Below are 20,523 nucleotides of genomic sequence, written 5' to 3' on the forward strand. Positions count from 1 at the left end.
GAACTTAAGTGTTTCTCACTTGCAGATGTTTTCAACAGTCATCAGATCATTTTTGCGTCACTTCAACGTACCCTTTCCAGTTCCCATATCCCTTAAAATTCAGGTACTAAAATTACCTGTCGAGTTCTGGTATTGGTCTCACTGATGCTGTAAACATAGGTGAAGTTGTCCCCTTGTAATGCATTCAGTGTCTGTGCATCTGCTTTTCATGCAATTCCTCCTTTGGTGATTAATAGCCTGGAAGGTGTAGCATCATTCATATGCTGTACAACTCTATAACCCTGCTTCTTTCCAAATGTAGGAAGAAATGCCTGAATGTTTTTGCTTTCTCCACAGAATGTTTAAGAATTTTATCCATTCCTCTCTAGTAGCAAGCTTTTCTAAAGTTAATTTTGTTTCTAATCCATATTAAAAAATCCTATTAGACGTACTTAGCCTTGCTCTTTTACATGTTCTTAACTAATATCCTTAGTTTCCTTAGCAATTTTATGCCTTTTCAAACTTCTAATTGTTACTGAATTGTCTTCCCCTTTCCCATTCATGTGTTGCTTTTCTGCATATAATTTCAGCTTCCTTTTGCCACCAAATATGTTTGCTCTGGTTTTTGATTGTGGAATTGATGTGTCAGGTTGAGGCTCTGCACATACTCCATACTCCTTTCGCAAACTCAAACTGAGGTAAACTTGCAGGAGGTGGAAAATGGTGGACTTGAAAGCTCTGGAACTCAGTGGTTTTTGGTTAGGGTATTTATGTATTTATTTATTTAGGCTTGGGAGGGCAGAGGGTCAGCGTTTGCTTAGAAAGGATGACCGTCCCTCCATGGAGCAGTAGCCTACATGGGATGTTCTTCGCCACATTACGTACTTTGAACATCTTGTGTATCTGGAGTCATGAACTTGGATTACTACAAATCCAAGTCCTGTGTAAAATAGGAAGCGAATGTGTTACCAGCATTTTTATCAGCTGGCCCCATGGCCTTGAGAGAACCACAGACAGAAAATGACCAATAGTTTGATGGACGGCTGAACTGTAGCAATGTCTTAATTAGAAGATCAAGTTAGAAGATACTTGCTCTGCAGCATGGCTAAAACATCACCATGTCGTGTTATTCTTGTTATACGGGGAAGAAACCGAGCTGTGATTTCTAACTATGGCATGGTTTTAGATGGAAGAAAGCTTTGTCCTTTTTTAGGGATGCAGCTAAAACTAGTTTTGTCCTGCCTTTACGACAGTGCAGAAAGTTGAATAAGCTGTGCTTGGAGTGCTACAGTGCACATGCTTCTCTGGGCTCTGCAGACGAGACCCTCAAGGTGATTTCTTTGTCTGCAGTTTGTGCAGGACCTGAACAAAAGCTTTCCTAAGGGCCCAGCAAAAGACAATGTTATTTCAAGGTTGGTTTTGGTAGACACTGAGAACAGATGGCCATAGAAAATAACCTTAGATTAGGTGAACAGAAGTCATTTTAGATTAAATTGAATGGAACTATAAACCAGTGTGTAATTAAGCTTGTGGATTAACAAACTCTGATAAACTAAGGGAGCCGGTTAGTAAACTCAGCGGAGGAGCTCAATGTGGAGGAGGTCTGGAACTTTTTCAAGTCAAAGATGCTAAAGCCATTACAATTCTGCATGCCAAGCAAGAGGAAAAAGCTTGTAGGAAGAATATCCAGACCTCACTGAATGAATAACTACCACAGAGAAGCTATTAGGAATAGACTGAGAGCTTACTAAGAATGGGAAAAAAAAGAACCGATAGCAAATAAATAACAAAACGCTCTGTCTTAGAGTTCAAGAAGCGTAAAGATGAAGTGAGAACAGTAAAAAGCAAGCTGAGTCAGACCTTGCAAAGGGTAGTAACAGAAATAGCAAAAGTTTTTTTTAACTTTTTGAAGAGACTGCTATTCATTGAGAATGGGGCTGAGTTTAAAGACAGAGTAGTTATGGTCCCTGAAGTAAAGGAGTGCTTTACCTGGGGCTTCAAGGCAGAATGGGGTGTTGCTTGTGCCATGTCTGCTGCACAGCGGAGATGTCTTCTTCTGTCCTCAGCACTCCTGCCTAGGGGAGTCAATGGTTGCGGTGTAGATTTGTAAATCCCCCTGGGCCTGTATTTTTGGGGAAAGCCAGGCACAGTGCTCTGGGGGCAGGCAGTGGCTGATGATGCTGGTACCCTGTGGAGGTGAGGAAGGCTTGAGGAGGCAGCTGTTGTGTTCAGACAGGTAGAGAAAGAGGAGCTGAGCAGTGAGTACTGAAGTTTGGGGCCAGGAGACCTGGGATGGGTGGGACTGTGCAGGGGGCTGCTGACAGAGAGGTGTTTAGGATTGGATTGAATGATTCAGGTGGGAGTCAAATGGTGGCAGCAAAGGTTTGGAAGAATGGAGGGCTCTGGAGTAAGTGGGACAGTGGCTTTGGGGTGGATTGAGTGGATGAGGAATTGGGGGTAGTGAGAAATGGAGATGCTGGGATCAGGAAAGGAGATGAATATGAATCGACCTGGCCTGAGGCAGCTCTAGGATGGCATTGCTACAGGTTCCAGGGCTGTCTGGTCAGGATCATATTTGGCCAGTACAGGGCAGCCTTTGCTCTTGTCTCTTAAAAATGTGTTGACATAGCAGTGAAGGGAAATTGAAATTATTGCCACCAAGATGGAAGCAAAAATCAGGAAGCTCGAAGCCCCCAAGTCACAGGGAGTGCCCATTTTTTTTTCTCTGGCGCTCTGAAAGAGCTGTCACCTGGCAGCACAGGCAGTGTGACCTTGGCAGCATTTACAGGAGGACGTGGGGGAAAGGACATCTCAGGCAAAAAGGGAAACAATCTGACAAGAATTTCTCAAAGGTTGATCACTTGGTCATTTAGAACATCACTGATTTCCTGAAAGGCAAAACAGATCCAGTAGGTCTCATTTAGATGAACTTCTGTGAGACAATTCATGTATTTCCCATGTGGAAACACATGGTTAAATTGGAAAAGATAAGGAAAAATACAGCAACTGTGGCATGAATGAGAAACTGGTTTAAGGGAAGATGTCAGTAAGTTGTGTGAAAGGATGCATATTGATCTTGACAGAGCTTAATTAGCAGAATTCTTCAAGGACTTGCTTGAAGGCCAATGCCTAATATTTTTGTTTCTTGGCCTTGACACAAGAGTTGGAATGGGCCGATGAAATTTGCTGCTGATGGTGCAGAGGTGGCAGGTATTATGAATATAGAGGAGAATCTAAATTTTGTACAGCACCTAGTGACATCCAATAAAACAACGTTAAGACTGTCATTTCAAGGTCTTGTATGCAAAACGTTTTTAGTCATTAGGAAATAAGTAGAAAAGAGTGGGATGCAGCAGCCAGCTGCAGATGTAATGTGGCTCGTAAGGTGGCAAATATCCTGGAATGTACTAGGGAAAGTCTTTTTGAAAGACATAGGGGAATATTAATGCCATTGTATTAAGATCTCGTAAGGCCCCAAAATATTGTGTGCTCTCATATTCCCAAGCAAAATGACCTCAGACTAGAAAAGGGTTGTTATGGTTGACCCAAGGGATAGGAATCTTTTCCTAAGAAAGCAGGCTAGAATAGCTTGCCATGTTTAGCGTAGCAAAGTGAAAGCTGAGAGAGGATGTGACTGATGTCTATGTTAGTGAGAGAAATAGTAGGGAAGGAAAAGTACTTTTTAAGCAAAAGGCCAATTTGGCACAATGGCAAATGGGCATAAAGTGAATACATTTAGGCTGGGAATTAGAAAAAGATACTTTATCATTGAAACAGTGATCAGAATAATGGTGCCTGAAAACCAAATTGCTTTTAAAAGGGCACTCAATACTTTTAAGGAAAACGTTACTTGAAGTGGTGCCTACAATAGCAAGAGATCGTACTTAGTAACCAAGAAGGCCCCGTCTAGTCCTACATTCCTAAATGTTAAGTTTTCACTTCTGAGATTCTGGTTTTGGGAGTAGGAAGATGCATGTGTAACTCCATATTCCTGAAACCGGTGCTGCAAGAAAGGGGTGAGGGAAGGAGACACAGCAGTGAGCATTTGCTAAGTGACTGCCAGCTGCTGTCCCTCATGCAGCCTTGCCCTGACTTCCTGGCCAATGTTTGAGTTGATGATGTCTTCTGATTTTTGGCAGGTGCCCCCACTCGGTTTCATCTAGGTGAGATGGTTCTCCTTGAACCCTGAGGAGCTTTGATGGCAGGAGAGAAGATTGTCCCTGCTCTCAGTGCTTCTTGGAAGGAGCCGACAGGGCTGGGAAGGAAGCTGAGCCGTTGTAGCTTTCAGGCACTCCTGACCCCATCACCCTTTCACTCCACATTGCAGTCCTTGTAGTAGTGCTCCTGGCTTTATTGCCCTTGTTTATTTACCTTGGCTGTTATCTCAATACGCTCTTTCCTTCCATCTGTCTCTTTTTTTCCAGTTGGGCTGCATTACCCTCTCTTCTTTCCCCCGCGTTCCTTATCTGTTGCCCTTGTCTGGCGGGCTGTGGCGGTCAGTCCTTCCGCGCTATTTACCCAGTCAGCATATGGCAGGCCTCAGTCATCAGTCACTCAGCCCAGTGCCAGAAAAGCCTGGAAGGGGGTCTGGCTAATTGACCACATAGGAATTCCCCATTAATTCTCTTCCCGTTCCCATTCTTGCGAGAAAAGAATTGGAAGAGAACTTGGGCTTATGGGAAAGGGCTTTAAGCCTTTCCATTAGAGGCATTTTCAACCTGCTTAAGTGGCACGGCCATCGATCAGGCCCTGCCTTCAGAACTACACGTGGGGTCTGTTATTCTTTACCTTGACCCTCGCCCAGTCAGAAAGGAGTTCTCCGGTTTCCTCCGCTTTCTCCCCATCCAGGCAGCCGAGGGGGAGAGCCATTTAGAGGGTAAAGCTGCGGTTACCTCCGCGGGACGTTGATAGTGGGAGCTGTGGGGGGCTGAGCGGCGCCATGCTTACCTGTGATAACTGGTAGGGCTCGCGTTCCCCTGCACAGCTATTACCCACATGGGCCAGATGTTTTGAGCATCAGTTGCTTAAAGCCAAGCCAGAGTGAACTCAGTCCCATGACATTAGCTGAGAGGGATCAAGTTGCAGTGTTTTTCTAAAGGAACAAAGCCCAGGATTAGGAAGAACCATAATACTTTATAAAAACATATGCAAGGGCAAGAGAGGCATGAGTGGCCTGGGATTTGACAGAACCATAACCGAAAAGTGCTAACACAAGCTTATAACAAGCAGGCTGGCAATGCAGCGAGGATATAGTAAGTGTCTGGGCCTCGGGAAATTCAGCTGTAGCTCTGTCTGGTGGTAGTACAGCAGGAGTCCTTAAGTAACGGCGTGGTTGGTCCTGTGCAATTACTGTTCAGTCCAAGGCGAGCGCTTAACTCCCAGCCCGTAGCTGTTACACTGTGCTGTGAGGCATTGCCTCAGTAAATTGAGCTCCAAGGAGCAGAACTAAAGCTTCTCTGTTTTAAGGACTCAGCCCATTGACTTCCTTGGGAGCTGGGTTGGCCTCCATGTGATTTAGCCATTAAGCCCAATTGAATCTTCACTAGCTGTCAAAAGCACTAGGTGTTTGTTAGACTGGGAGCAACCAGTTGTTTCAGGAGAACTCTGACCTCTCCCTGCTGGTCCAGAATGCAGTCATACGCAGAAGGTTTTGTTTGTAGGATTGCCTTAATCACCCATTCCTTGGCAAGTGAATGCAGAGAGCTGGGAAACTTTCTTCGGTGTCAATGAGTGAGACAGAAAAGAAGCTTCAGTCTTTGGCTGCTTTTTTTCAGCAGAAAGCCTGCTAGAAGATGTATTGCCATCTCCTTCAAAACATCCTTATTTTTCTCATGTTTCTTGATCACCCCACCCCAGATACAGCTGGCGCTAATTTGGCAGCCGATGCCAAATAGCTCTGTTTGGCATGTGGGATCTGGCAGAGGCGCTGCCCTGCAAACGTGCAAGAGGCAGGATGGCCGTGGGAGAGCAGATGTGAGCCTCATACGTAAAGCGTAAAGAGCTCTGGAAGTCAAATGCTGTAACACTTGGTAGCTCTGATTGAATGTGGATGCCAGCTCTTCACTTTGTAAACTCTGTAAGTTCCTGTTGGTGCTGACAGGATCTCACATAGTCTGTAGTGTGGAACCTGTATCTGAAATTAATGGAAAGAACAAACCTGACTTGCACTTCAGTTTGTTTTCGTAGGTTTTGAGCTTTGTTATTCTAAAATGTTTTTTTATTTTCTCTCTCTCCTACCAGCTAGTGCGGGAGGAAGGACTGTTTTCCTTTACATTGCATACTTGCTCTACTGAGGGTTTAACACTCACTGGCCTAAATTCTTGAGGCTCTTTGTTAATTTTGGTTTTCTGCCTTGCTGCACGAGATGCTGCCTTTTCAGGGGTATGATGCATCTACAGCTCCCATAAACCTCTGAAAACGGAGCTTAAAGTGTCTCAGAAAAAGACGGCAGTGAAAGGTTGTGTTTGCTTTTTGGACTGTATGTCCTCCTGTGTAGCACTGGTGGTTGTAGTGTAGTGGAGTATCTGGACACGAGATGGCGCAGATTTGCAGCCAGGGCTTGCTCCTCAAGCAGAGGGACTGAAGAGCTGTGAGTGTCCCTGTGTCCGTGTGAAGGCGTTCATCTCTCACACCTCCACTACCATCTCTGCTCCTTGCTCTTTGAAAAACAAGGACTCCTCTGGGAACCGCAGGAGAAAAGATCCTCGGCAGAGAGAGGGGGAAAGGCTCCATGGATTTGTTTCAAAAGGATGCAGATGTATTTCTAGAGCGATAGCATCAGTTCCTGTTTTAGCTGACGGGAAATGAACAGGTTCCCAGGTGTTCCCTTGTATCAGCTATGAGGGGAAAAACATGCAGTGTGGTGGTCCATGAGATGTGGGGAATTTCCAGAAACACAAGTATAGGGCTTTCCTGTTCCTGGCCGTGCCATCGAGCTAGCAATCTGCCAAAGGAAAAGGTGGGGTGGGGGAGTTCTGGTTAGAGGCAGTGTGACCACACACAGAAATATTTAGCGAACGGGATCGCAGCAGGAGGAAGAGGAGACTTTTGTCTGTTCTGAAGGGCGAAACAACAGAAACGGGGGGATAATCAAAGCAGTTATGAAAATGTGCTGATGAATTCATTATAATGAATGCCAGCTGCCGGCGTAGCGCGAATGAATGCAGCGTTGCCTGACCGCGCTCCTTTCCCCGCAGGCAGTGTACAAGCTGGCGGACGTGGCCTGCAAGTGCCACGGCGTGTCAGGCTCCTGCAGCCTCAAGACCTGCTGGCTGCAGCTGGCCGACTTCCGCAAGGTGGGTGACCTGCTGAAGGAGAAGTACGACAGCGCCGCCGCCATGCGGATCAGTCGCAAGGGCAAGCTGGAGCTGGTGAACAACCGCTTCAACATGCCTACGCAGGAGGACCTGGTCTACGTCGACCCCAGCCCGGACTATTGCCTGCGCAACGAGACCACCGGCTCGCTGGGCACTCAGGGCCGCCTGTGCAACAAGACCTCGGAGGGCATGGATGGGTGCGAGCTGATGTGCTGCGGACGGGGCTACGACCAGTTCAAGAGCGTCCAGGTGGAGCGCTGCCACTGCAAGTTCCATTGGTGCTGTTACGTCAAGTGTAAAAAGTGCACAGAGATCGTTGACCAGTACGTCTGTAAATGAAAAGAGCCCCCAAAGCAACAAATCTATATTATATAAATCTATATAGATATATTTTATATTTGTATAAATAAACAGATGATGATAATAATTAAAGAAGCTTATTTAAGAGACATTTTGGTTTTGAAATTTCCCCCCTCAGGCCGGCAGGTTTGCCATCCCTCCCATTCTGCTGGGGAGTTTGTCTTTCAGTGCATCTCCCCTTGGAGGCTTCAGGCGGGGCAAAGAGGCTGAGGAGGTGCTGACAAATCGAACTCCCCCTGCACACACATGTGCACACACACGCATACCGCCACCATTTCATTACAGACACAAAATCAGCAGGAAGGAGAAGGGTGGGTGCTCTCTGCTATCTAGGCATTACATCTCAGTATTTTGTGTTGTTACTGGACATCTTAGATTACAGCCAGGCATGGCAGACCTGGTAATCTGAGTTTCAAGCCCTGCTGCCCCACTAAACCCACTGGGGATTTTGGAAACAATTCTTGATCCTCTAAAGGGCTTTGTCACATGAGAGGGAAAGTTAGCCAAGGCTCATGCACAAGAATACAGCTTAAAATGCAGAGTCTTGTAAACCATTCCTGGACGCTGGACAGCCAGCAACGTGGTGGTGGAAGGTTTGCATGCTGCTGTGAGGAAGGATGGTGTGATCTGTGGCTGGCTGGCGCACAGCCTGGGAGTCCACCTGAAGCCATCCCCTAGCTCCTTGGTGCCGCCTGGACAAAGGGGAAATCTGTCCAGCTCAGTCTACATGGCTATATACAAGAGGGAGAACATTTTCTCCTTTAATCCCATGCTGAAACTTAACTTGTCATTGTAGAGGAGAAGCTGCTGGTGCCCAGGGACATTTGTGAAGGAAATATACCTCGTATTTTTTCAGTGGTCAGAAGTTTTTCACGCGCATGACTGCATAAGCACGCCTTGTGCTGCTGCCGTCCTTCCTCTTTGAAGTGGATGCGGTGCTCACCTTGTTCCGTTCTGTTAAATCCTCCTCACCACCGTCCCAGATGTATAGTTTTTCTTTAACATTAAACACCCCTCCATGAGATTCCTTTCCCTCTGTTGCTTGTGTATATGTGTATTTTTGTTTTATTCTTTTGGGGAGTCTTTTATTTTGCTGCTTTGTATTTCAGAGTCTGGAGGCCGTGCTCTTCCCCAGTATAAACTCCGCAGTTAAGTACGTTCCCAGAACGTGGGCATATGGCCGCCAACGGGAGTCTTTTCTGTGCTTTTCGTTGGTAGTGTGAGGGTATAATAAAATCATAGTAGGGCAGAAGCCATCACCAAAGCCTGCTAATCAGTGTTACCACTTTGGAATTTCAGCAGAATCCAGTTCATAAAGCAGGGAACAAATGCTGTTCCTAGCACAAGACGTTTCCTGTGCCTCTCAGCATCTGCAGAGTTCATTTGCAGTCAGAGAACAATCAAGAGAAGCCAGTCCCAAAAATACAAGAGTTTGCTAATGTACACCCTCTTTCTTACTGACATTCCAAGGTGGTTTTTTTTAACTGTAAATTTTAAAATGCACAAAATATGCCAATAAGCAAAGAGGCAGTCATGAAGATTATTATTTTTATATTAAACCTCTGTTTCTTATAAAGCATTGCAGTTTTACAGATTCCACCATTTCAACCACCAGAGAAGAATTTATATGTACCTTTCATACTTCAAATATTTGAGGACTCCAGAAAAGCACAAGGAAGAAAAATTATGTTTAATAATTAGGAGCTGTTGTTTTTTTAACCAATGTGTCCAGTTTTTATTTTATTTTTTTTACTCCAACAGGCAATATATTTGCTGGCATCCCAGAATGCAGTTTCTTGGAATATAAACAGTGGCTTAGATTTATTTTATTATATAAAATCCAAAGCCAGTGGTATTGTAATTCAAAGTAACGGAAATAGTTTTCCATGCATGGAAAAAATGTGAGTGAAATGGCCTGATCCAACTCCCATTAAACTTCAGTGGGAGCTGGACTGAGCCCAAGATCAGATCAAATGTGTGAGCTATTCACTCCTGGGATACTATACGTTTCTAGCCCGGTAATAAAACTTGCTCTACCTTGGATACATCTAAAAGGACCTTTCCTCCCACCACCCTCACCTCATGTTCTTGTCCATCCTCATTGCATCAGTCCTTAAAGGTGTCAGCTATTTGTATATGGCACCCTTAGGCATTGTTAATGTGTCTAATAATTCAAAATGATTTCATTTGGCCTTCCCAATAAAGACCACACGTTTAAGGGAGTCCCAAATCTCCTTGCAGTTTGGCACCACAATTAATTTTGTGGGTGTAAACAACTTTGGGAGCAGAAAAGTTGGCATTGTTAAGGCTGCTATTCATCTGGGTGTCCCTGGACATGTCCTTCTTTTTCCACCTAAAATTTTGTCTGGATAGAAAAAAAGATGATTTTGGCTATTTGTCCCAGAACTCTGGATCTCTTGCAGCCTGCCTGGAGCCAGTAGCTCCTACTGGACAGGAGCTATATCAATACAGGAGAAGTGACTATCAATTCCTCTCTCCCACACACTTTATTTTTATTTTTTAATTTTTTTTTACAAGATCTAGCTTTCAGTCTTCTCAACTTTCTGTCTGTTTTGTATCAAAAAATGTGATTGCACTATGCTCTAGCTTAAACCTTGATTTGTATGGCACCCACACATCCGAGAACCTCCTTAGGGTGGCAGTAAGTATAAAATAAGTCAGAGCATGGCCAGTTGGGTTTGATGCAAAGCCAAAGAAAGTCAAAGAGAAGACTGGCAAAACTGCTGCTTTACCATGAAAGTTAAAAAGTGGTGGGTTTGAAGCTGTGTATTGTTAGATACACAAAGCGGTAGGGGGATGTGGGGATGGGGAGCTAAGCTTGATTGTGAGCTCTGCCAATTGCCTGCTCTGTAATCTTCAACACGTTACTTAATTTATTTGCATTTTAGTCTCCAGCCTCCTCCTATATAAAAACAGGAGCGGAACACCTCCTTTTTCTGTAAAACTCTTTGAAAAATACAGATGAATAAAGGTAATTGAAGGCCTACTCCATACACTCACTAACTCTGGCAGTCAGTACGTCCCCACGGTGAAGTGATACGGTCAGTCCTGGACGAAGAGGCTCGGCGGCACCCAGAAGGTCGATGTGCAGAGGTGATTGTTGGGGGGCTCAGTGGGACCCCCAGAGAGGAAAGGCACAGTTTCACAAAAGAGAGGTGAAAAAAATCAGGACTTGTTTATTTATGGCTATTGAATGTCCTGTAGTAAGAGTAAGGCTTCAGGAAGGCAGCCTGGTTTCTGAATCAAATACCTGTCTACTTAAATTCTATTTGCAGTTTCATATGGATAAGACATTCGAACAATATGCTATTTTATAGCGTGTGCTGGTTACTGACTGCCACATTCCAACCCCGAAGTCACTGCACTTCAAGGCTGATAGAAATGACCACCCGTAAGTCATGTAAAACTAAAATATTTTGGAGTTAAAGGCACTATGCAAATATACGGTTATTGCAAGTCAGTGCACATCAGCTCCTAAACGGAGCAGAACAGGATGCAAATCTGTCATCATTTTCCAACTGGTTAGTAATATATAAGTTATAAAGTGAATGAATGAGGCCTTAGTATACTCTGCTGCAAGGTAAGCTAAGCAATAGCTGACCCCAGAACAAACGGAAACTTTCATTTGATAGTAATTATAGCAAAAAGGTAATGGCAGGGCTGTGAGAAAATTTAAATGCACCTTTTAACACCACTAGGGTCGAGGTTGTTTGCATTGTTTGGAAGTTCCTATTCTTTGTCTCCAAGATGTCGAACAGAGAGACTGCTGCCTTTGCAGCTCAGGAAACAGCAATGTTGAACCCAGACGTGTCGTTTAAGTGTACCTCGTGCTGCCTATATGGACCCAAGCTTTATAGCCCTGACAAAGCACAAACGAAGCAGATCTTGGTCACTCATACAATCAAACATGCAAGGGTTTCTCTCTGCTCACTTGACCCTGTCCGGGGAGAAGCCTAGGAGGTTTGAATTACGCTGTGGGAGCAGTTCCTAATCACCTGTGGCTGCAGAAATACAGACAGTATTTTCATCAGCTGACACATACACAGAACATCCCAAGGAGGCCTTGGGAAATACCTTCCAGCAGCTAAAGGGCATTTCTCAAGTGTCTGTCACAAGGTTGTCCAGAACCAGCTGCCTATATAGGCATTCATTGTCATTTGTTTAGCTTTTGTTTAACTACATTAACTACATTCAGCTTAAATAGTTTCTAGAAGGTATTCTAGGAAATAAAGTTCACCGAATGGCAGGCTCTGAAGGACCTGTCGTGTAACAGACGGGGCAGATGTGAACATAATATTGTTCCCATCAAAGGGAACACTTCTCATCAAAGGTAGACTCTAGCTATATCAGAACTATGGGTCCCGGGGGTGCATGAACCTCCTTGGTCCAGATGTGTATCCTGGCCGTGCCCTCCTTGCCAGGGCCGTGTGGGCACCTATGCCTCGTGCACAAAGACTGATGGATGCACAGACCATTGAGCATGTAGCCTGTCCCAGCTCCAGCACGGATAGCTGGTGGATTAGGGACGGGGCCGTTTCGTGAGCATACCAGCTCTGAAGTGTAAATATAACCAGCCTCAAAGATAAGCAAAACAGATTTCTGTGGCCAACAGGACACATACCAGAAGGGACAAAAGGAATCATGATCAGCCGTTGTAAATCCCAAAATAACAATAATAAAAGCCCACAGCGTAATACAATGATCACAGTATGCTCACGCCTTCCTGCCGAATTCCCCATTGTCAATCTTCTGCAGCGCCTGAAGCTGTTACTATTCCCTCTTCTTTCTTAGCTCTGTTTAAATGACAGTTGAAATCTATTTTTGCATTAGGATACAAAAGGGCACGACCTACTCATAGAATTTCCTCAAAGAAAGAACAAGGGAACAAACAGTAGGGTCAGGAGTTCTCCTGCCTCTGTGAGATGGGAGAAGCTGTTTCTCTATTTTTTCCCCATGCTGGTGGGCAGCCATGAAATGGAGTAGTAGATACTGCCCTGTGCTAGGGTAAACCAGCCCTCTCCAGAGCATTTGAGCTTTCTATAAGACCTAAAAGATTTAAAGGATCTGTTTGTCTAGTTGGACTTTGCCACCTGTCCTCTACAAAGAGTCAGAATTTCCTTGCAAAATGGAAAGCCAAAATAATTTTTTAGGCCTTTTTTTTTTTTTTTCCCCTCCGAGCAGGTAAACACTCTGCAGCCATGTCTCTCCATCACGAGCATCCCTAGAAGAAATGCTCCCCAGTGAAGTACTGATCTCTGAGCACTGCCTCAGCCTCAAGGAGCGCAGTGAGAGAGTGCCTGCAGCCCTCTTTTGATGTGATGTGACATGATAGGAGGCCAAATTGACACAGATGCAGTTCCAGCTGGTGATACCAGAGTCACTTGGACCCGGGTCTTTCATATGGCCAGCGAGGCATCTGCCCTGGACACCTTGGGCACCCCGGGGGTTCACCTGAAGGTACTCCTGGGGCTAGTGATGCCAGCAGTTCTGTACCGCACCAGCAGAGAGCAGGGCTGCCCACTGGCACACCTACACCAAGGCATCCCCGTAGCACGTATAAGAAGGGGCGTGTTACGAAAACATTTTTTTCCTTGATTTATTTCCACGGTTTTATAACTTCATTTTGGAAGAACACCACCGATAGGCTTATGTTAAGGAGCTTGTTTTTTACATTTAAGAGAGAGACCCGCTTTAATTTTTCCTTCTCAATAGAGAGTACATGTTGGGAGGTCTCAACAGTGCTTAGGAAGGCGCTGGGAAGCCTCTAAGACATCAGTTTTCTCTCTCTTTTTTTTTCTTTCTTTCTTTCTTTTTCTTTCTTTCTTTCTTTCTTTCTTTCTTTCTTTTTTTTCTTTCTTTTTTTTTTTTCTTGGTAGAGTACCATTACTGGCTGCAACAGTGGCTCTTCGGACTTTTTAGGAAGGCGTCACTGCTGCCACCTTCTTTTACCCTCACTCCTGCTTCACCACTCTTGCTTCTCCCCTCACTGAGGGATTTTATGACTTGGGCCAGAATCCATCTGTCTCTTCTTTGCATTTCATTTTTAAAATTGTTCTCCTTGCATGGGTTGGGAATGGTGGGCTGGATTTAGACCATGCTCAGACAGCAGGCTACCCCACCTGAGATGGCCCAGTGGTGATTCAGGGGCCCTGTTAACCTGGAGGGAGAAGCGTGACACTCAGGCTGGCCACAAAAATGTCACAGTTACCTCTCCATGCTGTGTGCCCAAAGGTATCCAGGTCTGATGGTCCCGTGGTGCTGCCAACAGCCATCATGCTGGCTGTTTTGAACTTGGCTCCTGCAGCAAGCACCACCCTTCGGCACAGTGCCACAGCATGCAATGAGCATGCCCTCGTGCTTTGAGAGGGGAAGGAAGATCTGATAGCTAATTAATTGTTGTAAGGAAATGCAAAGAGAATGAGCAGGCACAGCTTCACTGGGGGATGGGGAGATTGTGACACCTGCCCCCCACCCCGGGCCTTGTTGTCCCCATTAGCGCTGCCCCACGCCGGTGTCACATGGATGCAGCCCGCCTGGGGAATTCAGACAGCAGCCTCTCAAATATGTTTGCCAATAGATGAAGCAGTTTAAAGGCTTGCAGAAATAAGGCATATCCTGTAAAAAAAAAATGTGCAGGCTCTTCCGCACCCTAGGGCAGTTTTACTCTGAATCACGATTTGTCTTCGGCTGTTCCTAGAGTGCCACATAGTTGTGTCAGTCTCCTGCATGACTGCTGGAGCATCGTGATCAGGGCAGGATGAGCGTGGTGGGGCATCACCATGCAAGGGCCCATCGCAGTTATGCCTTTCAGGGGAAAACAGAAGCAAAACCAAACCAAAGCAACAGAGGTGGGGTGGACCCAGTGTCACTTACTGAATGTCACTGGCACTGTGCTAGAGCTGGCCGTAGCCCCTGCCTGGCTCACAGCTTGCAGGAGCTGCCCAAATAGCCGGTACCTTTCTCTGGCTGAGAAAACACCTAGGTGAGGGTTTTAGAGCGGCAGCCGCTCTGCAATTCACCGTGGTTATTCTGGCCAGTCTGAGTTTCATTTACCACAGGCAAATTTGTTCCCTCTTGCTCAAGAACAATAACAGAGTTAACTAATGACCTGCCAACTTTCACAAAGTGCGAGACTGTGTAGTTAGGACTAAAACAGTCAGAGGAGGAATTAAGGTGGTGAACATTTTATATTAATGCCGTGAGTTCTAGGAATTATCTATAAATGCCCAAGAAGTGCATAACTCAATTTTTAAAAATGTGTCTTTCCAAACGAGTAGTTTGCCCTGTATGGCAGAGCACAGCTTTGCTTTTTGATTTACAGGCTTTTGAACCAGAATAAACCACTTTAATTCAGTTTATTTAATATTTAATGAAACAGTGTTCCTATCTCAATTTCCCTCTTAACTGGCTGAGTAGGCATTAAGTTATGCTGACAGGAAATGACAGATGAAAATGACATGTAGTTTTTACATAGATTTTTATTCACTGGAGCTCAAAATATTTTAAAATCATTAGCGCCATTTTACAGATGAACATGGGGCAGGAAATGCTTCATCTGACAGGCAAGGGTGGAGCCAGGAGCAGGCTCTGCAGCTGCTGCTTGCTGTTGTACAGCCCTAGGGCTGTCAAAATACATTCTGATTGATGATAGATACTCTAAATACATGCAATAGTGCCATTTTGGTGCTCAGTAACTGCCCAGATGCCTTACAATCCCTCAAGATTTTAATGAATGTGTGAGTTGGGAAATATTTTAAAGGAGGCAAGAGGGAATCATGTTTCTGTAAACAAGGTTTTAAGGAATGGACGATTTATTTTATGTTGGTAGGCATTTGGGGCCAAAGTGTTTCAAATACTAATTTATGGGGATAATTTTGCTTCCATTAACTATCTTGTTTACACTCAATTGTTTGCGATTAAATTTCTGGGTGTGGATCGGAGTTTATAGGAGCATGCCTCTGAGGATCACTGAAGCGAGTGGAGCCACAGAAATTAGAGCTAGATGAGTCCTGCCAGATCATCCAATTGTTCTCTTTGACAACGCAAGATCATCCTCTGGCAGTCCGTTTCCCTAGTGTTTTGACCAGTCTGGATGTAAAACATTCAGGCTTAGGGTTTCCACTATTTTCCCCAAGGACTAAGCAGTTACCTTAACATGGGTTTTCCTGCTATTCCGCCTATACTTCCCATCACCTAACAAAGACACCCCGTGTCAGGCATGCCAGCGCCACCACAACAGCCAGGCTTTCCAGAAGCCTCCAGAAACCAGCATCAGGTTTAGTTGTGTGTTTGGTGCGCTAACGGCTGTGGGTGCACACGGTGCCGTGGTGGCACTTGTTCAGCACCGAACCCACACCTAGCCTGGGCTCCCTTGGAGGAAGGTGCCCCAGAAACGCTCCCACCACGCCTCTCTTTTAACTTTCTCAGCGCCTGGTGGGACCCATCGCAGGCCCCTTTCTGCCCCACCACGGGGAAGGGCTGCGTGGCCGGGGGATTTCTGTGGCAAAGCCCCCGAGGAAGCTGTGACAGGAGGCAGCCGCCCCGCCCCGCCCAACCGCCCCAACCGCCCTGCCATAGCAACGGCGCGAGCGGCGGACAAAACCCCGCCGCGGCGTCACCGCCTCCCCCCCGCCAATCAGAGCCGCGTCCCTCCGCCGCCCCTCCGCCGAGCGCCTACATTCCCCGGCATGCCCCGCGGCCGGTCCAAGCTCCCCCCCCCCTCCGGTCCTTCCGGCGCGCGGGGCGCGTCCCGCATTGGCGGCGGCGGCCTCGTGCGATGCTGACGCCGTAGGGCCGGGAGGAGGCGGCGGGGCCGGGGCCGGGGCCGGGCCGGGGCCGGGGGGCGGCGGCGGCAGCGGGGGCCGCGGGCGGGCGGGCGCCGGCCGTTGCCAGGTGAGCGGCGGGGGGGCACGGGACGGGCCCGGGGGGCGGCGGCTGGGCCCTGGGGGCGGCGGCTGGGCCCTGGGACCCCCTCAGTTCCCCCTGGGTCCCCCTTCGGTCTCCTTCAGTCCCCCGTCAGTCCCCTTTCGGTCCCTTCTCGGTCCCCCCCCCGGCCGGGGCCGCTCGGTGAGGCGGGTCTGAGGCCGCGGGAGGGCTGCGGGCCCGGTAGGGGTGCGGGGGGCTCGCCCTGCCTGCGCAGTGATATAAGCCCTAGAGGCCAGCCCGAGCGCGGATCCCGGGTGAGAGCGGGTTAAATAAAGTTTTTCGCAAGTTTTTTCGCTCCAGGAGGCGATGGGGCGCTCGTCCCCAGTGTGTTCGGGACAAACGAGGGTGTTGGAGGGTATGGGAGGCAACCGGGAGACAATAAGATGGGACAGCTGCTGTTCGTGGCGAGCTTCGTGGGCGGCGTGTTGGTTTCTTCTTGTGTCTGTTTTACTCCTAATTAAAACCTTAGGAGGTTGGTTTAGTGCCTTTAGTGGGTGGCTGTGTTGGTGTATGTGTGAGAAAATCCTTAATATTAAACTTCAACGTCTTTGACATATGGGCATTGTAACTCAGCGTAAGGTAACGTACACCTGTCACACAGCAGAAAAACTTGTAGATATTCCTTATCTAGAGATACTTTTCAGTCCTAGCGCTGCGTGGAAGCTCTTCAGGTGGTTGAACTGTCTCATGGACCATAAATATTTCGTTTATTTCTTAAAACAGGCCAGGTTTTATAAAGTCGGACAGGTCCTCTGGGCATGTGTTCTGGGCGTAATCTGGTTTCCAAGAGTTGAGGTCCCAACGTGTAATTTAAACTCTCGCTTTCCCTCCCTTGCTGTAGTTGATGTCAGGGAGTGTTAAGTTCCAGGCCGTGTGCTGGCTGTGCTCCTCGCCTCTCCTGGAGGTCGCAGAACTGCGCCACCCAACCACCCCCCTCTTTGGAGTTCTGCTGTGAGATCCGTCGGCTTCCAGGGGCCGTTCTGTGGCGTTTCAGAAGTGAGACACCGTCTTTTTTAACGAGACTACTTCAAATTTGGGTGGTAGCCGCTGCAGCAGAGGAAAATATCTTTGTGACTGACAGAGCTAGGTGTTGTGTCACGGAATTAGGGTGCAGCGCAGTCATAAAGCACAGCCTGTTTTCTTTTCTTATCTTCAGCTCGGAACTGTTATTCTTTATGCAGAAAGGGAAGTGATCGTATTTTGGGTTTGTTTTTCTCTTTTCCTGTAGGGGTACCAGCCAGTTCCATTTATGATGATGTTAGGCTGTGGTTCTTGCTTCACAGAGAAACCTGTTATGTATGCAAACTTCAGCTGTACCGTGACACCTCATCCTGTGTGAGGACTGCGAGTGGGGGTTAGCAGACAACTTGAAAAGAAGTTTGTTGTTGTGCTGGAAGTGTAACGTTAGGTGATTATATGGAAGCGACTCCCTCGTCTGAGCTGACAACTAAATATTGTTAAAAAGCCTGTGGATAAGGCTGTTGGCAGCTTCGTAGTGAAAACTTGTGAGAACAGTCACTAATGCAGAAACTGAATCAGAGCTGGTGATGGCAGAGTTAAAAGCTGCTTCCAGACTCTGCCCAAGTTTTCAAAATCATGCTTTCTGTGTATGTATCAGATATGAAAACATAATCTAGCGTGAAGGAAAAGAGTGTATTTTGGCGTAGTTCTTAACAAAGCCTTTCATGGTGAATATTCCTTCAACAGATTTTTATTTATGATGTGTATGTTCTCAATAACAAACGTAAAATGTGAGGTCTTTAACTGAGCCAAACAAAGGGCTCTCCCCACCCCTGTCTTTGCACCGATGGAGTGGTGTCGGTGCCGTTGAACCGGTGGCCTCACTGCAAGTCTGCCCAAGTGCCTTGTGAGCCGTGGTTTGGGCAGCTGTGGGTGAGGTTCAGACTTGAAGCCTGACTCCTGGATGCAGGATGGAAAGGCTGGGCTTTGAAAAGCCTGCGCTCGCTCTAGGCGAGCGGTTCTGTTGATTTGTCATGAAGGAAAATTAATGGGAATTGGCAGGGCATGTAATGCCAGTGATGTTAACGCTTGGATCTCTGTTGCCATCTTATGCTTTCAGTTGAAGGTTCAAGGAGCTGTGTCAAGCTTTCCCGTACAAAGATGCTCAATGTGAGGCAGTTAAAATTTTGCAAGTTTTACAGGTTTCTGGTTGTGTAACTGTATTGTCCGAGATGCTGTGCAAAGAAACCAGGCTTGCTTTCGTCAGTGGAGATGTTGTCTGTGCATGAGGAAAATCTTGATAAGGAAACTTCAGGCGGTTGTTGGATTATTATGCTGTTATGCCATCGTCAATTCAAATGCTTAAATAGCAGTAGTTCTGAAATGGAAATAGCAATTCTGAGTATTTATGGTCTGAAAGTGTCTGTGTCTGAGTCATTCAGTGAATTTTCTGGCAGACAGTGTTGGTAGATTTTAAGATGTTCTTACACAAGATAATGGTAGTGATTGCAAAAAAGTACTCAGGACAGAGTTTACAGGGAAGGCTATTACTTTGAATTGTATCATCTTCTGATAAATCTTGTTTTTAACAAGCGCCCATCCTTTCTGCAAGACGTTGTGTTTCACTGGTTGCACGGAGCGTAGTGACTGGCTGCCTTTGCTTTTTAAAGCAATACATTTGTCAAGAGAAGTCCAACAAAGAAATTGGTTTGTAAAAAGCAGGAATCCGGTGACAAACTTAGCACTAGTTTTGCTTCTGCAGAAAACAGGCTTCTGAAAACATTTTTAACTTCTGCTTGTTTGAGTATGTTCCGACTTCCAGAACACTTTTTTTTTTTCTTATTCTTAGAAGTAGGATGCTGCAGGTCAAGATGTAAAATAATAAAAAGCAGAAGTTATTTCCACATAGTTCCTGTTGCAGTACTTTGAAAAAAATAACCTTCTGTGTGTGGCAATGGCTTGGCGTATAAGCTTCAGACTTGTACCATTAGGTAATTGTAAACCCGAGCCGGACTTCATCTTGCCCAGTGAGTACGTATGCTTTCTGGAAAGTTTGTCTGATTGTTTTGATGTAAAAATACTCGTCTTAGCCCAGTTTGAAGACAAATGTCAAGGTTTCCTTTTGTGGCTCAGTGACAGTCTCTTTGAATGCAAGCAGCTGCTCTCCCCTTCGCAGGGTGGCAGTTGGGGTGGCGATAAGCAGGCAGCCTCTCCTGGAGAAGGAGGTGCCGCAGCTTACACCGCTGTGCTTTGTTGGAGAAGTAGCAAATAACTCGAAGCAAGGAGGTTGCTATTGGAAGAGGAAATATATGTTTAATACCAGCTTGTCATCTGGTTTAATATGATTTCAGTTATAACTTTTTGAATTTTCACCCCCGTATGGAACTACCTGTCCCCTGCTGTTTTGTGTTTTTTTTTTAAGTGGCATCTGTTTGAGTCGTGATGTGGTCAGAGTAGGAAGTATTTTGTAGCCTTTTCAGTGTGTGTGCATATTAACGATCTCTTGAGCAGATGAAATATGTCGTAGGGGTGACAGGTATAAATTAATATTTGATTTGTTACATGTAGTCACGATTACTCTTGTATTCCAGTGTCACAGACCTCTGCTGCCCTGTTAGTGGAGGAGGGGGTCTCTTTTCCTGGCCTCAGCTCTCTTTGGCCTTATGGGAAATGTATTCCTGCCATGCTGCTTCAGGACTTCCTTGCTGCAGGCTTGCTTGCAGAAAGATGTCTTCAAAGGTGTAGGTAGGAATAAGGTTCACAGGACCACGTAATTGTCAGTGTAGAAAACTTGCAGCATGGTTCAGCTGGATTTCATTAGCTGGGAAAACGCAGTGGAGTCTGCTGGGGTGTGCCAGCTGCTGTTGCTCTGAACAGGACTAATTAAGCTCTTGTGAGAACAGAAAATAGGCACTATTAACAGGAAGAAAGTGTTGGAATAGGCAGTGCTGTAATCATCAGC

General features: G+C 46.2%; 2 protein-coding genes across 11 annotated transcripts in view; both read left to right on the forward strand.

The window, feature by feature from the left end:
• Positions 1-7,744, forward strand: part of WNT5B (Wnt family member 5B) — a 70,623-nt gene extending 62,879 nt beyond the window's left edge. For both annotated transcript variants that reach the window (XM_035550777.2, XM_050714460.1), the window contains exon 5: positions 7,176-7,744. In XM_035550777.2, coding sequence (XP_035406670.1) covers positions 7,176-7,634 — 459 coding nt within the window. In that variant the 3' untranslated portion in view covers positions 7,635-7,744. The remainder of the gene's footprint in view (positions 1-7,175) is intronic.
• Positions 7,745-16,434: 8,690 nt separating this feature from the next.
• ADIPOR2 (adiponectin receptor 2) overlaps positions 16,435-20,523 on the forward strand; it is a 45,741-nt gene continuing 41,652 nt past the window's right edge. For 2 of the 9 annotated variants that reach the window (XM_035550772.2, XM_050714481.1), the window contains exon 1: positions 16,503-16,568. The gene's annotated coding sequence lies outside the window, so the exon portion shown is untranslated. Of the gene's footprint in view, positions 16,464-16,502; positions 16,569-17,541; positions 17,598-18,953; positions 19,593-20,523 lie in introns of those variants that run through there. The other 7 variants (XM_050714466.1, XM_050714472.1, XM_050714493.1 and 4 more) reach the window with 7 other exon arrangements.

Source organism: Cygnus atratus, chromosome 1 (assembly GCF_013377495.2).
Source record: "Cygnus atratus isolate AKBS03 ecotype Queensland, Australia chromosome 1, CAtr_DNAZoo_HiC_assembly, whole genome shotgun sequence".
NCBI lineage: Eukaryota > Metazoa > Chordata > Aves > Anseriformes > Anatidae > Cygnus > Cygnus atratus.